This window comes from Neoarius graeffei, chromosome 24, assembly GCF_027579695.1.
Source record: "Neoarius graeffei isolate fNeoGra1 chromosome 24, fNeoGra1.pri, whole genome shotgun sequence".
Lineage (NCBI taxonomy): Eukaryota > Metazoa > Chordata > Actinopteri > Siluriformes > Ariidae > Neoarius > Neoarius graeffei.
In genome coordinates, this window is record NC_083592.1 from 55,463,576 (window position 1) to 55,480,841 (window position 17,266).

At 40.2% G+C, this 17,266-nt stretch overlaps 1 protein-coding gene across 1 annotated transcript in view; it reads left to right on the forward strand.

Moving 5' to 3' along the window:
• gnb1l (guanine nucleotide binding protein (G protein), beta polypeptide 1-like) overlaps positions 1-16,576 on the forward strand; it is a 44,918-nt gene extending 28,342 nt beyond the window's left edge. The window contains exons 7-8 of the mRNA XM_060907491.1: positions 4,263-4,472; positions 15,045-16,576. Coding sequence (XP_060763474.1) covers positions 4,263-4,472; positions 15,045-15,311 — 477 coding nt within the window. The 3' untranslated portion in view covers positions 15,312-16,576. The remainder of the gene's footprint in view (positions 1-4,262; positions 4,473-15,044) is intronic.
• Positions 16,577-17,266: the final 690 nt, after the last annotated feature.

A 17,266-nucleotide genomic window follows, 5' to 3' on the forward strand; every position in this document is an offset into this window, starting at 1 on the left:
GTCTGTCTCTCTCTCTCTCATTGTCTCGTCTCTAGTCCTCCCTTTTCTTCTCCTCTTCAGTTCCTGGCTCTGAAGCAGCTGTTGGATGATGAATCTTCTCCTCCGGCTCGTGCCGTAATCCCACTCAGGAGCTCTTGCACAGGCCAGGCCGCAGAGGAGATAATGAATTAGGCGTCTACCCAGGGTTCTTTGACCTCTGACCTGTGACATCATCAATCACGGAGCTCCCACACTTGGCTGAAGTGCACGGGCCAGAGGGCAACAGACGCGAACACTTAACAACTGTCTGTGAGGCTCGCGCACTGATTTCCACTTGTTTTGTTTTTTATGTCACGCCCACGAGGGATATGTTTATATGCGACTCGTGATTCTGTCTATAATTTGTTTAGCCACGGAGGAAAAAGAGAAATATACCATCGCCCGAGAGGATGACCTTTCAGACAGAGAGAGAAATGAATCCCCACATTTTGGTCTGTTCACATATGGAAGGGATTTTTCATTGCCAGTGTTTTGCGGATGGAGGGTACACTACATACGGATGATTTGTAGCGCGTCCTCGGCTTTGTGGAAGTGCGGATGGACAGCAGAGGGGCCAAAAAAAAAAAGGAACAAGGACTATGCAAAACAGTCGCATGTGTATAATACAGAAACTGAAATAGCGAGCAGTCATGCTGGACTTGAGCGTTTGAGGTTTTTTTGCCGGTGTGGAATAAAAGTCTGATTATGGGCGGTGCTAATGATTTTTGGAGGGAATACAGTAGTTTGGCGAACATGAGAAACTGTAGCTAATTAGGAAAAGTTCAGTGAGGGAGGGGCTCGCTAACCAGCAAAATAACTTCATTGTACAGTACTGTGCAGAAATCCTAGGCACCCCCCCCCCCCCCCCCCCCCCCAGTACAAACTTTGTTATAGATTTCTATTTTATGACTTTTACATTATTGAGTCAAAACATTACAAAAATATTTTAGAGTTCCAAACATTCAGGGGGTTTTTTTGGGGGGGGGGGGTCCAGCGCAAAATTAAATGTTAAGTTTATAATATGTTTGAGCAGTATATTCCATAAGAGAGCACTTTTCAGATTAAAAAATAAAACATAATGAAGGCTGCTGGGTTTTGGTGTAAAATGAAGAAGTGAGTGTGACAGTCAAAGTGTCCAGAAGAACTGTGGCTGGTTCTGGAAGACGCTCAGTAAAACCTACAGATCATTTCCGCATAAAACTGCACTCACTGGACCTCAGACTACTATATTTTTATTTATTTATTTATTTATTTATTTATTAAGCAAAGGGTCGTCTCGCGCAAATTGACTTTGTTGTTATATTGATTTATTATGGCTTCCTGATTACTGATTATAATTTTTTTTTTTTTTAATGTTGAAACATTGAATTTCATTAATTTTTAAGCCATTTTTGTTCAACAGCATTTCTTTACATGTGCCTAAGACTTGTGCACAGGACTGTATATACGTGTTTTTAGACACAAATGACTTGCATATCGAGTCTCATTTATCAAGTCAAGTCATTTCATTTCGACAGCACGTTTAAAAACAACAGGAGTTGACGCAAAGCGCTTCACACTCGAGGCAAATGCAATTCAATACATAAAAGGCATGAATAAAAATGGAAGGAGAGAAATAATGAGGCAAGACTAAAGACACGAAACCAAGTAGAATCGTAACAATCAAACAAAAGACTGTAAAATCAAACTCATAAAATCATAAAATTAATGTGCAGTGTGATTAAAAAGATGTAGCTAAATAAGAAAAAGAGAAATTATACACGGTTATAAATACATTAGAACCAAATTAAAGCAATATGAAATGATTTATTGATCAATTGCTCTTCGGAGCTTTTAGACAAAAAAATTTGGTATTCCTTCTTCATAAAATAACTTAATTTCAGAAAACAAAAAGTTCGTAACCTACCTGTGTTCCTGAGTGTGTGTGTGTGTGTGTGTGTGTGTGTGTGTGTGTGTGTGTGTGTGTGTGTGTGTGTGTGTGTGTGTAAATTTTAAGTATTAGGAGACTCACTCATGTAAACCTTGACCTGATAAACTTCAAATTATATCATTTGTATGGATGTAAAAAAAAAAATCTGGAATATATGGTCAAGGTTAAATTTGCCTCTTTTTTTTAAATTACGTTCAGCAGACACCCTTATCACGAGCAATTTACACAAGAACTTTGAAGTCTAGTTCACTCAGTCAGGGGTGAAGAGGACAATCAAGAATATTTTATGAAAACTGGTTGTTTGTGTTATTTGCATTAATCAAATAGAATCAGTTTGTTCGTTCATTCATTCATTCAATTAATCATTCAAGTATCACAAAAGGGAAAAGAGGCTTCAAGACCAGTATGATATTTTTTCTTTTTTTTTCCTTTTTTTTTCTGGAGGGTGAAAGCTCACGTGTAATTCAGCTCTGTTTGTCGTCTTCTACTTCTGTTTGCCATCTGCATGACGACATCTTTTAACACTGCACCACGACGGATCCAGGACACTGGATTAAAACACAAAAATAAATTGGCACCCTCTCTCTGTGATGTGCTCAGTGTCCTCGGTCACCTCAGTACACTGTGGATTATTTCTTTCCTCCTACATTTTCATGTCACAGCATGTTCTTGTCACCTCACTAAATCCCCACCTGATTTACCTTTTCTGTCATTTTGTCCTTTTCAGGTGCCGGGACACAGGTAAATAATTTTTATTGGTATAGAAGTGAGTCAAAATAACTTCTGTTTCTACCTTTTGTGCCTTTTCTGTCATGATTCAATTCGTTTTCAGCTGTCTGTGCGCGTCGAGTTTTGTGGGCGTCGCTACGTGCAAATGAGCTCTGTCGGGAACGTCCTGCGTGCTTTGCGAGCAATTAAAATATATACGTACGAGTAAGGAAATCTGTGTTTTTGAGAAACTTTTTGTAAATCCTTTAGCTTTAGTTGGGTTTGTCTTGCGCAAACATTTACACACAACTTTACTAAAAGGTTTATAAATTGAGGTTCAGTGTGTGACAGCATTTTGTGTGTGTGTGTGTGTGTGTGTGTGTGTGTGTGTGTGTGTGTGTGTGTGTGTGTGTGTGTGTTAGACACATGTAATCTTTGTCTATTTGTGGGTGTGTTTTAGATACAGATCATCTTTACGTTTTGTGTGTGTGTGTGTGTGTGGCACACTTGGCTGTAAATCTGTGCAGACAGAAGGCCTGCAGCTCGGCAGTGAGTTATAACCGTATGTGCTTTTATCTGTGTCGTTATCCGCTGTGTTGATTTATGAGAGGACCTGCTGCATGTAGCGGCTCAGCGCGAGTGTTTTCTCCTGTCCGATAACAGAGCAGAGACATTGCACAGGTCACACAGTGTATCTGTAAAGTGTGTGTGTGTGAGAGATATGAATTGACCGTGGTGGTCTAACAGAGGATCTAGAGAAAATTGTGTGTGAAATCTTGCAACCTTTAAGGTACAAACGAACAGCTAAGGTTTCGGGATGATATAAAAATAAAATGCAAGTAATTGTGTGATACAGATGAGGAGTCGTGCAATGAGGCCTGTAATTGGTCGACAGCAGCAGCAGTTGATTAATGTAGTGATTCTACTGAGCTCTGACAGCCAGATAACCTTTACTCATACACTCGTCCTCCTGTTTTACTCTACAACCCCGATTCCAAAATAAAATAAAAAATAGGACGCTGTGTAAAATGTAAATAAAAAGAATGTAATTATTTGCAAGTCCTTTTTGGCTTATATTTCAGTGAATACAATACACAGATGAGAGAGTTAAAGTTCAAACTGATCAAGTTTGTTTGTTTTTTTTTTTCTAAATATGCACTCATTCGGAATTTGATGCCTGCAACCCATTCCAAAAAGTTGTGACGGGGCATGTTTACCACTGTGTGACATTTACCTTTTCTTTTAACAAGGCTTCGTGTTTGCAAACTGAGGACATTAATTGTTGAAGTTTTGAAAGTGAAAATTTTTTTTTTTCCCCTTTTTTGCTTGATGCACAACTTAAGTTGCTCAACAGTCCAGGGTCTCGGTCATATTTTGCGCTTCATAACATGCCACACATTTTCAGTGGGAGACAGGCAGGCCGGTTTAGCACCTGCACTCGTCTACTACAAAGCCACATTGTTGTAACATATAGAATGCGGCTTGGTATTGTCTTTGTCCCTGTACAATGTTCGAAACGGGTGTTTTTTGAGCACTCCACAACTTTCGCAGTCTTTTGTTGAGGCGAACACTTGTACTGCTGTTTTACATCCCGCCCTCTCTCCAGACAGATGCTGGTCCGCTGCTGTGTGCTGGTTATGAAGACGGTTCTCTTGTGATTTGGGACGTGTCCTATAGGCGTCCTGTCAGCTGTCTGAAGGTCCATCCTGAACCTGTCATGTGTCTGGACTTTGACGTTTGCAAGCAGAAAGGCATCTCTGGTTCCTCAGATAAGACCCTCTGTTCCTGGATGCTCGATGGCCAGCAAAACCTTCAGGTTCATATACACACTATACATTTAAGTTATTCCTTGAAATCGAGTCGTAGATGAGCTGATGGCCGACGAGGCGCGTAGCACTGAGTTGTCTATAATGCATGTACGACGAGATTGAGTGGAATAACTGTTTTATTCTATCCACATTCACTGGATTTTGAGAAACGGAGCATTTTTATTTTATTTGCAAATTTGATAAATAACTTTTATACAAAACGTCTGACAAAATCATTTCCGCTTAGAATGTAAACAGACTAGCAAAATGACAGGAGCAATTTGTGAAAAATGCTATAATAATAATTATTGAAAAATAAACTTTAAAAAAAAAAATGTTCTTACCATCAAATACTTTCATTCCATATTTTGTTGCTTTTTTTGGGAGGGGGTATTTTCGAATACAGTTTTTAATTCATCCTCGATTGGTTCAGCAACACACTCTGCCATTTTGTTTTTCTCTACTCACGGTATATGAGCTGATAGCCTTGTAGTAGAGTAGCCAATCAGAGCGCGTGATTGCTCATATCCAGTGAATGTGGAGAGAATAAATCCACTTATGCACATCTAGAGGACGAATTATGCATTGTTTAGTTGGGTGTTGGTTCTAGAATGACGGAACAGTTTCTGCTTGAAGAATACTCCAATGGTTATAAACATTCTTCAGAGGATTCTTCAAGGAGAAACAGTTCTGTGTCATTCTAGAGCCAGCAACCGACTCAGGAACCGTTCTTTGCTGCTGTTCTTCAATGGTGGTTCAAATTCCGAGTCTTATTGCTTTTTCACTGCATTTATTTATTGGTTTGAGGGCAAGATATTTGTTTGCTTATTAAAAATGTAGCTCAACTGTTTTGCTAGTATTTATATTAAAAAAAAAAAAAAAGGTGATGTATACAGTATGTGTGGGTTGGGTTTTTTGGGGGGGTTTTCGCCATATTGCTCCGCCCCTGGATCGTTTAAGACGATTGTGATGTACCGTAGCAGTGGTATATCAGTCACAGCCCTGCACTGTGTCTGGAAACACAATGTTTAAAAGCAAGGGAAAAAAAATACTCCAGACTGATATACACTCCTGCTCTTGTTATTCTTTCCAGCGCCTTTTACACTTGAACGGACGGATTAGAAATATTTGCAAACCCTCTGGTATTATTTCTAGCGGCATGCAAAAAAAAAAAAAAAAAACCTTTATCTGCCATAATACTGCGAAAGTGCTTATTCAATATTTCTGAAATAGAGTTGCATGGGAGGTTGGGTTTATTTTGCTGGCTTTGAGGGGGGGAGAAGAGAAGAGAGCTGTGATTTAAAAGGCGATTTTTGGAGGCGAGCACAGAGGGAGCTGGGAAAAAGAGTCAGCAGGGGCTTTTAAATTACACCGAAGTGCAGCACAGTGTGACGTCCAGACAGGCGCTGCGAACTCTTCCCACAGAAGTTTTTTTGTGTGGCTGGAGCGCCGGGGTATCTGACGGGTGGCTGCCCCTCCCCTCCCCCCGCCCCGCTGATAAACGGCCCGTGAGAGGTAATAAAAGCATCAAACCCGAACAGGCTGCAAACCAAACCCAAAACACATCTGCAATAAAAACGTAGCAGTAGTTCTCAGTGGGAGGCAGCATAAAGGCTAAACGGGGCGAATTGGAACAAGGCCCTGAAGTCCTCTTCGGCCTTTGATTCAACTCACTCCGGAGACAAATCCAAATCCTGTCATTTCCACTTTAAACTTTATCAACATCACGGGTAATAAATTAAACTGCATGACGGCGTTAATATGATTTAATCCCACAACGTCGTCAAATTTTCAAATCTATTTAATCAGGAGGTGTTGATTAATTTTCTACGATGGTGCGAGACTCTAATTCAAATCACATGTTTATAGTATTAATTAATAAAGCACTCATTCTAATGAATACATTATAATTTCTATAGTAAGAGTTCAATCACAGGGACCCGTACAATAGATGCTAACCGGATCAAAAAACACCACATTGTTTTAGGGAAGTTTTCCTCATCTCATCTCATTATCTGTAGCCGCTTTATCCTGTTCTACAGGGTCACAGGCAAGCTGGAGCCTATCCCAGCTGACTACGGGCGAAAGGCGGGATACACCCTGGACAAGTCGCCAGGTCATCACAGGGCTGACACATAGACACAGACAACCATTCACACTCACATTCACACCTACGCTCAATTTAGAGTCACCAGTTAACCTAACCTGCATGTCTTTGGACTGTGGGGGAAACCGGAGCACCTGGAGGAAACCCACGCGGACACGGGGAGAGGAAGTTTTCTTGTTTTTGTTTATTTTATGTTTATTTACATTTCTGGAAGGAGTCTCCAGTGTCAGAGCTTTGTCACAGTTGGATATGAAGCTGTAGAACAGAGAGGCCGGTGAGGGAAAGACTGCTGTAGCTCCTCTAATCTCAGGGAGCCTCGTATTTTGGACGTTCTAACGGATAGAATAGTACAACGCTCTGGTATAAAACACTTCAGAACATGCTGTTAGTGAAAAAGAATGAACTTTAATAATATTAGCAATGAAAATGTTGAGCTGCTGTTGTTACCTGAAACGATTTCACATCAGCAAAATTATTTCCTGAAACGAGACCTAATTTTATCGTGATTTTATTTTATGCGAATATTATGGCACCCGTACAAACAATTTGACCCACGAAATGGTCTTGTAATATCATGTTATCAGTACATGGTCCATGAGAGTAACAGTAGGAGTTTTGATCTAAAAGATTCATCACGTCTTTCAGATTGTTTACTTTGTTGTACATAATACAACAGGAGACAGTTTTGAAATTAAAGCTGCGAAGACTTGAAAACTGCTTTCAGTGAATAAATAAATGAATTTAAATAAATAATACGATGCAATTTTTCTTTTAAAAATGTTATTTGTAAATATAATAAAGTAAGCACTTTGTCATTGATTCATTCGTTTTCTTCTTTGAGGTTAATATAGCTCACGGGTAACAGAAGCCTATAGCTAAGAGTTTAACGTGTATGCCTTCATCACACACACTCGCCTGTACAGAGAGAGATTAGTCCAGTTTCACCATTTTCAGTAAAATAATAGAATACGGGAAACTTTATATTACTGAGTAAGTCATGTGTGTTTTGAGCAGCCAGTGAATATTGATCGTTTTTTGTTTCCCCCTTTTCTTCTTGGTTTAAAACTGCTTCTGATGGAAGCCAGGAGAGAGAGAGAGAGAGAGAGAGAGTGTGAGTGAGTGTATGCGCTGTCAGGACTTTGTTGGACGTGATGGACTGGGAAGCGGCTCTTATCAGAGGCAGATAAAGAGCGATTCGACCTTTCGGCCAATACACACTCCCGGTGGTGTTTAATGTCTGAAATGGAAAGAGGTTTTGTGTGTGTGTGTGAGAGAGAGGGAGAGAGATGGGGTTGACTATGAATAATGGCGCATGCATATCACTTTGCCCATGTGCATGTGTGAATGCAGGGAATTTTTTTGTGTGTGTGAGGGGGGGGGGGGGGGGGAGAGAGAGAGAGAGAGAGAGAGAGAGATTAGAGGAGTAAATAAGTCGTATCCATCTATATGCTGTTTAAGAGAGACTGGTAGATGCCCCCCACCCCAAATGCTACGTAGTCGGCCCTGATTTTTCAGAATGCAGCGTGCTATTGACCTTTGACCCCAATCATATCAGCCTCCATCACTCCCAGACTCTAAATACAACAACCTCCATAAAGTCCTACATGAGTAAAGAGGGCAGAGCTGTATGTTAAATATAAGGTGCTGCATAAATAAATACATCAGTAGCCTTTGGAATAATAATAATAATAATAATAATAATAATAAGTCACATTAAACTTGTAATAATGTAAGTAATAACTGCTTATAATATTTAGTTAACTTTACCTTATTAAAGTGTTCATATTTAGCTATAAATGTGTTTTTTCTTATTCTGGCTCCCTCCAGTGATTTTCTGTTCTAATACATTAACATCATTTTAAAAATGTACAAATTTAAAATGTAGTTTTATAAAGCAAACATTAACCTTAGAACAGTCAAATTACACTTATTTATTATTTTATTCAAGTATTCAGATTTAATTGTTCCTGTAACAATAGCCAATTTCTTCATTCAATAATTGTTGACGATAAAAAAAGGTCACATCAATAGTATTATAGCATAAAGTGTTATGGAAGTAAATTAAGATGTCCTGCTTATAACACACACCTGTCAGCTGCATAAGTAATCAGAATGAAACTTTCCTCATTAATGAGGTTGTTTTTGCTCATCTCTCCAACGTCCTCATCATTTATTTGTGTGTGTGTGTGTGTGTGTGTGTGTAAGTAAAAGAAGCTGGGATTTCGGCAGCACAGGTGTCAGCAGGCTTTAATCACAGGTTTTGCGGTAGTGTGTTTCTGAATGAGCAGTGTGTGTTCCCCTCCCTGCAGACGGACATGCTGCTTTCCGTCAAAGTGGTGATGAGTTGTTTCAGTGTGTCAGCATGAAGTCACCCAGCTGTGCCCAAACTTGGATACCACCCCCCCAAAAAAAAAAATCACACCTGTGCCAAGAATGCACTGTAGTGAGCATTTTTATTGGCTATCGCACGTTTGCAAAACGTCTCGGGACTCAGCTGGGAATCCAAGGTTGAGACAGGACAGGACTTTGTTTTTGGCGCATGCGTGTGTGTGCGCTAGAAAGAGATTAATATTACATACTTGTGTTCAACCCAACTTTGAAGAAATACTTGGGCAACACTGAGTGATGGATCTTAAAGAGTGATATATAAAAGAGTTGGAACTTCATTGCAGAACATTTTCTAGCATTCTTCGCCATGTCTCCCAGGAGAAAACTTTTTATTAATGAGAGCTAAACAGCTTTTATTAATGAGAGAAAACAATCTGTGTGTTTTCCATCTTTGGATGATGTAGTTGCTCTTGGAGCCATGATCTAAAATCTGCAATCTAGCAGTTTTACCCATGTGGATGGAAATTTCTAGGAAAAAAAACTAAGTTAAATTTCAGGCCACACCTAAACCAAGGGTTGATCAGATTTCTAGAGGTCAAATCTGGTGGATGCTAGATCAGTAATGGGTTCAGAGGGTAAACCACTGTGGGGTAACACGTATAGGATACTGTCCTTGGAAGCTCAGGTCAGGTACCAGTGTGGGGTAACGCATATAGGATGCTGTTTTTGCCAGCTAGGTCTGGTACCAATGTGGATTAACGTATAGGATGCAGTTGTTGCAAGCTCAGGTCAGGTACCATTGCAGGGTAACACATATAGGATGTTGTCCTTGGAAGCTCAGGTCAGATACCAGTGTAGGGTAACACATAGGATGCTGTTGTTGCAAGCTCAGGTCAGGTACAGTACCAATGTGTGGTAACGCATATAGGATGCTATCCTTGGGAGCTCAGGTCAGGTATGAATGTGGGTTAGTGTAAAGGATGCTGTTGTTGCAAGGTCAGGTACCAATGTGGGTTAACAAGTATAGGATGCTATCCTTGGAAGCTGAGGACCAGTACCAGTGTGGGGTAACTTATTAGGATGCTGTCCTTGGGAGCTCAGGTCAGGCACCAATGTGGGGTAACACATATAGGATGCTGTTGTTGCCAGCTAAGTCCGGTACCAATGTGGATTAACGTATAGGATACAGTTGTTGCAAGGTCAGGTACCATTGTGGGGTAACACATGTAGGATGCTGTCCTTGGAAGCTCAGGTCAGGCACCAATGTGGGGTAACACGTACCGTATAGGATGCTGTTGTTGCAAGTACAGATTGGGTACCAATGTGGGGTAGCAGATTATGTGCTATACTTGCAAGCACAGGTCATGTTGGAATTTAGGGTAACACACTGGTTGCTGTCTTTGCCAGCTCAGGTTGTGTACCAAAGTAGTGGTAGTACTCAATGGGTGCTGTCCTTGCAACCTGAAGTCATGTTACTAATTTTGGGAACTAATGTGAGGTAACATTCATTGGGTGCTGTCCTTACGAGAACATGACAGGTACAGATGTGGTGTAACAACATTCCTTTGAAGTGCAGGTTGGGGACCAGTGTGAGGTAGTATGCATTGAAGTACAGGTCAGGTACTACTGTTGGGTAACACACAGATTGGGTACCAGTGTGGGTTAATAGACATTTGTTGCTGTCCTTGAGAGTGCAGGTCCGGTACCAATGTGGGGTACGTCTGGCATGGGAATGTAAAATGAATATTAAAACAGAATGCAGGTTAGGTACTACACTGGACAGCATAGATTGGATAATAACACAGATCAGGTATGCTTATTGGGTACAAACATGAGGGAACTGTTCCTATTTTAATGGGGGCTCAAGTTGAGAACTGGCATCTAAAGTAAAGATCAGGGACTAATACGGGGATGCAGGTTGGATAGTAATACACGGAATGTGAAACAGGTAATGCAAACTGGTACTGACAAAGGGACCTAGATTACAGATCAAAATTGGGGACGTAGATTGGGTAAGAACACGCATTTCGGGTAATGAAGCCGGTTTGGGTATCAGTGCAGATGAGCACAGTTGGGGGTAATGTTTCTATTTTGTCTGTCTTTCTGCTACATAGGATTCAGATCAAATAATGATAATGCTGATTGGATGATAATAATAATAATAAGGGACACAAATCAGATCGATGAATCATGATACACAAATCAGGTAGCACAGTGGAGGCACAGACTGAGTACTGACACAAGGTACCTGGGTAATGATCGAGGGAAAGCAGGACAGCAAAGGACCTTATTAACAATTCTCCTTGCTTTTTTTTTTTTTTTACTTGTAAAGTAATACATTTTTTTGTTTGTTTTCTAATGTTTAATGTCAAAAAATGAATGCCTCAAGTTTCTTTTTTTTTTTAATAAATACCATACTTTTATTATTATTTTGATTACTATGGTGTCTAAAATCCAGGTGCATCCCCAATAAAAAAAAAAAAAGGGAAAAAATTAAATTGGTGTTTACAAAGTGAATTTAAATGAGGGGGAGGGTGTATCTCTCTTTTCATCAGCTTTCTTCAAATCATTCCTTTTTTATATTTTATTTATTTTCTTGTGATCGTTTTATCATCCTGGTATGTTCTCTTAATGAACTGGATGTATTTCCCTGACACAAACTACGGGAAGGAAAACAAACACAGATAGGCACATTAACCCATCATTATCAGCGCAGTAATTTGGACCAGATGGACCGTTTTTAAGGCTAAGCATACCAGCTTTAGTGCAGAGCGATCCATCTCGCTCTCTCTCTCTCTCTCTCTCTCTCTCTCTCTCTCTCTCTCTCTCTCTCTCTCTCTCTCTCGCACACCCACTCTCCTCCTCCTTGTCCGTGGGAGAAAGTCCCTCAGCTCCTCAGGTCTCAATCCCTGATTGAGTTCCGTTCTTGATCAGGCCAACCTGATGCTGTAGGAGCCCCTATGACCAAGGTCAAGTTCCTTTGGATATTTTTGTATGGGAGTTAAAGAGAGAGGGAAATTTAATAATAACTAATGCCCACTCGTAATGGTAACACTAATGTCTAAATATTTCACCTTAGCTTGTGTGAATTTAAATGAATTGCTGAATGCAATAGGGGACTGCGAAAAGTCCCCAGTTGTGGTAACTATTAATTCCCTGATTGTGGTATTTATTCATTTCTACAAGTTGTAAATGGACTTTGATTCTTGACCAAGGTCCAGTTTCTTTGGATCGGATTTTCTTATGGGAATTAAGGAGTAAGGGAAATTTCATCATAACTAATACCCATGCACAGTGCTAACATTTAACTTCTGAACATTTCATGAACTGCTAAATGCTAAGACTGCTAAAATGGTTTTGAATATCAGAATTCCTCTGAATTGATGAATACTTGGGGAACTTAAACCTAACCATAACCACGGCTTCTATACAAGCTGGATTCGGTCAATTTCTAAGAACTGTGCTAAGAACACTCGTATTAACATGAATTTTTCAGAATTTTCTAATTGTCTGATATGAATTTCTCCAAATTGTTAAGCAACAAGACTGCTAACACTCATCCACAATGTTAGGCTTGGCTTTTGTGAAATATTTTTAATTTCAAAGTACTAACCCCACCAAAATTTGCCCATAACTGTAACCTTGTAACCATAACTGTAACCTTCTCTACTCATGGTATATGAGCTGATTATCTGAGTAGTAGAGTAGCCAATCAGAGTGCACGATTGCTCATATCCAGTGAATGTGGATAGAATAAAAATTACTAAACCTCCACCATATCCTTAACTTTAACCATGCTTAACATGAATTTCGATCATTTTTTTTTAACGAGTTAATAATGATAAAACACACCCGTTGCGGTAACATTGTTCATTATTTGAACATTTAACTTTGCAGAATCTTTATTTTTATGAACTGCAAAGTGTTACTAAACCAAACCACAGTGCTAAAACAAACTGCTCTTTTGCCTGTGCTTAGAAATCGTTATGAATTGTATTTTTGAGTCATGCACTTTGAATCCTCAGGTTGCGTTACCATTTATCTGAGCTGTCCCTTTTTTCTTTTCTTTTCTTTTCTTTTTTTTTTTTTTCAACCCATGCATTAAAGTGATGTTTGCTAGTGTTTCTGACACACAGTGCTTTTGCCAGTGCATTCCTCTGCTGTCTCGCTTTGGGAATACCTGGCTGCTTTATATCTTCCACATGCACACCCGAATGGCTCTGATTTTGCGAGCAGGAGCACGAGCACGCTGACAAATCCTTCACTGTCTCCAAACGCAGACGAGTCCATCAGTCTCTCCGGACAATGCTTATGAAGTCGATTTTACGCTCGGCCGTTTGATTCCAGCATCGAGACCAGATGCCTCTCGTCGAGACGCAAAACACACACGGGGGCACGCAAGCACGAATGCACATGTATACATTCATCAATATATTCATTATAATTACATACAGTATGTACCTTTTGCCTAACACACACGCGAATGCACTTATGCACACTCCAAAGACCGGCGGTATTGCTACATTTCTATTTATTTACACACACACCTACCTGCATGCTTAATATGTATACACTGTTTTTGTATTTATACTATTATGTGCTATACATATAAACACATATATTTATGTACACAAATATATGCAATCTTGATATACGTACACATGCACACACAATTATTTACTTATACAGTGTCTCTTGCCAAAGACTACAAGTGTGTGTGTGTGTAATAAATACAGGTCTACACATTCTAGTTACACACATGGGTCTGCATGTGACTAGGTCATCCTTAAACAGATGCATGCACTTGCATAGACAAAGACTTGCGTCTATTCACTCAATCACACACACGTGTAGAGCATACGGCATGTGGCCGTTCGTGCAGCACGTACCTCCGTGTCTTTGCACTAGAGAGCGAGTGAAGATAATGATCTCGCTGTAATACTTTACAATATGTCACAGTGCTGCCCATTACAGAGATTTATCTGGTCTCTGAGCCGCCGTAGATCACAGAGGCTCTGTAGATCGGTAACGTTTAGCAGGCGGCCATTTCTCCCCCTTATTTATTGGGTCCCTTATGCCACGGTCCACAGCTTTTACTGTCAAAGGCAACACTTGAAGAAATGCAAAATTTCTCAGTGAAAACTTTCAGCAAAAATTGCTTCACTTTCTATTTTGCTCTTTTGCACGTTCTGTCCGTCAAAGATAGTTTAGCCAAGTTTTTTTTTTTTTTTTTTTTAAACTCCAAACCAAATAGTTGTATGAGAAACGTTTTCATGTTTTATGGGTGATGAGTGAATCGCCGGAGTCGTGTGTAAATTCCCTCTGCCAGATCGTTTGGGTAACTGTCATCGCATCAGCTGATTGGTGGATCTGGTCATAGATCTTTGCTTTGTTCCTTTTTTGCATATGGATTCACAGTAATCCAAATCGCTAAACAACAAGATCATTTGTCTCACTTGTTTACTTGTCACAGAATTTAAATGCCAATTCCTCTTCGTTATTCAAGGCCAGTTGACCCGAGTGAAGCATTTAGATTTTGTGTGAAAGCAGAGATTAAGGGTGTATCCCATATGCTAGTTTGTGATGAAGGAATTCCAATTCCTAACTAATTCTAACAAATAATGTGCTAATTAGCCATTTGTACAAGTTTGGCAGGGTGCTCAAGGGCTGGACCAAGACTTGAAAATAGTAGGCGTAGAGAATAGTTTAGGATGTTTCTTTAATTTGTTTGTTCTAGAAGGAACGCTAACAAGACATAACTTCATGTTTGGAAGATACTCTAATTTACCCCTGTGCACCAACAACAGAAAATTTTCTGCTGCCAAATAAGAAGTTGGTAAAGTCACTACTCTGCTAACATCCATATTTGGTAGATGTTTTTATCCGAAGCAAATCACTGTGAAGTTAAATCTAATCTCAGCACAAGACTTGGCAGTTGAGTGTTGAAGGTCTTTCTCAAATACCCAACAGTGGTTCTCTGGAAGTCCTAACATTTGAAGCTTCCTGTCACTAGGACAGAGCTTTAACTACCGTGTTACCACGGCGTGCAAGAACAAGCCTGCTTTTCCAAAATGGCTGTTGTGATCATTTGTAGCCAGCCAAAACATCCCAGCTAACCTTGAACTTCTTCCTTGTGGCTCCACAGATTCAGGACTCTGTGCCATTGACCAATCCTGGAGTGTCCCATCTGCGTATCCGTTGTGACGGTAAGATTGTAGCGACAGCTGGCTGGGACGGAAGTGTGCGGATTTTCAGCTGGAAGAAGATGAAGCCACTTGCTGTCCTGCAGCACCACAAAGATTTGGTTCACAGCGTGGCCTTCAGCAACCATCTGGAGCCTTCGAGACGTCTGATGGCAGCAGGTTCAAAGGATCAGCGCATCAGCCTCTGGTCTATTTACACAGAGAGCTGAGTTACAAATTAACCCTCTTCGCTTCCTAGGGTGTAAAATGTGGGAATGTTTGAATATGAAGGTTACATCGAAGCATATTAGCAGTTTTCTCCGTCTCAAAAGGTTCTTGCTAACTTGCATCGCATTACATGAAAAGTGGGTTTTGAACAGGCTTAAAAGTTTGAGCTCGGCACACAGATACACACAAAGCTCAATGATGGATTTTATAACTGGGGTTCTTGTGCAGCCCTGTACTTCCAGCCAGAAGGATGAACAATCAATAATAATCAATTAAATAACCAAGACGTGAATGGAGTGAGTCTTTAAGAATACTTTCAGAAAACTCTGGGACCATATGCCTATTAATTCAAGCCATGTGTTCCAGTATGGCTCCCATTTCTTTGTGTTTATCTGTGGCTATTGAAGTTAACACGAGTCTCCATCTGCTCTGTGCTCCAGGCCTGATCTAAATCCCAGAACACAGTGACTGAGCATCCTTCACCAAACACCATCAAACCCAAATGTTGGGTTGGTCTCGTCATACCTGTGTGAGAAAGTTGGGAAGCGTACGAAATGCTCTTCACCATTCACACGGGTTCATTAAGCTTGGCAGTTCTTCTCCTGGAATGTAAGCCAAGCCGAATGACGTCTCGGTGGTGTGTCGTGGAAAATGTTAGTGTTTTAAATAAAGAATGTTGGGAGCTAGGATACAGCATTACTGCTGAAACAGTTCTAGATCAAGTGGCATCCTGAAATGAAATGAGCAGATTCTTGTCGGGTAATTCATTAGTCACCTTTACCAAGCTCAAAAGGTCAAACGTTTTGTTTCAATTCATCAAGCACGGCCAACTTAATAGCACACAAACACAAACTGGCCGTTTTAATCCGTTACACTGTCAGGCGCAAAGCTGAAACTTTTTCCATCGACACTGTTTGCTTTCCTGCTTCGAGAGATTTGTATTCGTGCTCTCAAGTCGCACCTGAGCGGCTGCGTATAACTCACGGTTTGTTTTCTTAGAAACCGGTGGCGAACTTAAACGCTGCCCTGTGGACTGACCCTGCCTGCATTCATCACACCGAGTTAATCAGTAGCGCACGGACAGGCCTGTTTGTTAGCAAGATTCATTGGGCCTGCTTAGCCACGGAAAAAATCTCCTGAAGCGGGCAAATGAATTGTGACACTGATTGTGTTATTGTGTTTTATTACACTGAAATTTGTTTCTAATGAAACAGCGAGTGTGATGGATTAATCAACCCCCCCCCAAAATAAATTAGTTTTGTTTTAACTTGGGTGTCTGCTGTTTTTCCACAAATTCAAGGATATCTGTAGGATACCTACAGTACATATCCTAGCTAACCCTAGCTATTACGTCTTTATGAAAGGTTGGTACCTTTTTGTGGTAGAAATAATGTGTGGTGTATCTTTTTAATTAGCTTTTAATAAAACTTTCGAGGTACATCAGCTGTCCTTAAGGTCCAATTATGTACCTTAACTTATTTTTAAAGGTATAAAAGATGTACCAGTTCTAGAGTGGTGACGACAATTATTGACGGTCCATAATTATCAACACCTTTTCAGATTTACCAGTAAAAAAACAGTTTTACAAAGGTGAGTTTCAGTTACAGCAGTTGTTGTTGTTGTTGTTGTTATTGGTTAATTAATCAACCGGAAGACCCCCTTCACCCTTTGATCTTGTCGTCTGATGACACAGCTCGTTACCATTTTTTTTTTTTGGGGGGGGTGCGCATGATGACCAATTTGATGAAAACCCGGACGTTATCATCGCAGGTAAGCATGGTGGAAAGTTCATGGACATGTTTTTACTGATCGAATTCACCAATATTTCATGATCTTGTCGAAACCTACTTTGTTTATTACTCTTTCATTTGAGTCATCATTTTGTCTCTAAACGCGCGTTTGAGAAGTCACGTGAGGTGTCGATAATAGTGACCACTTTCACCGGTGTCCACCATTA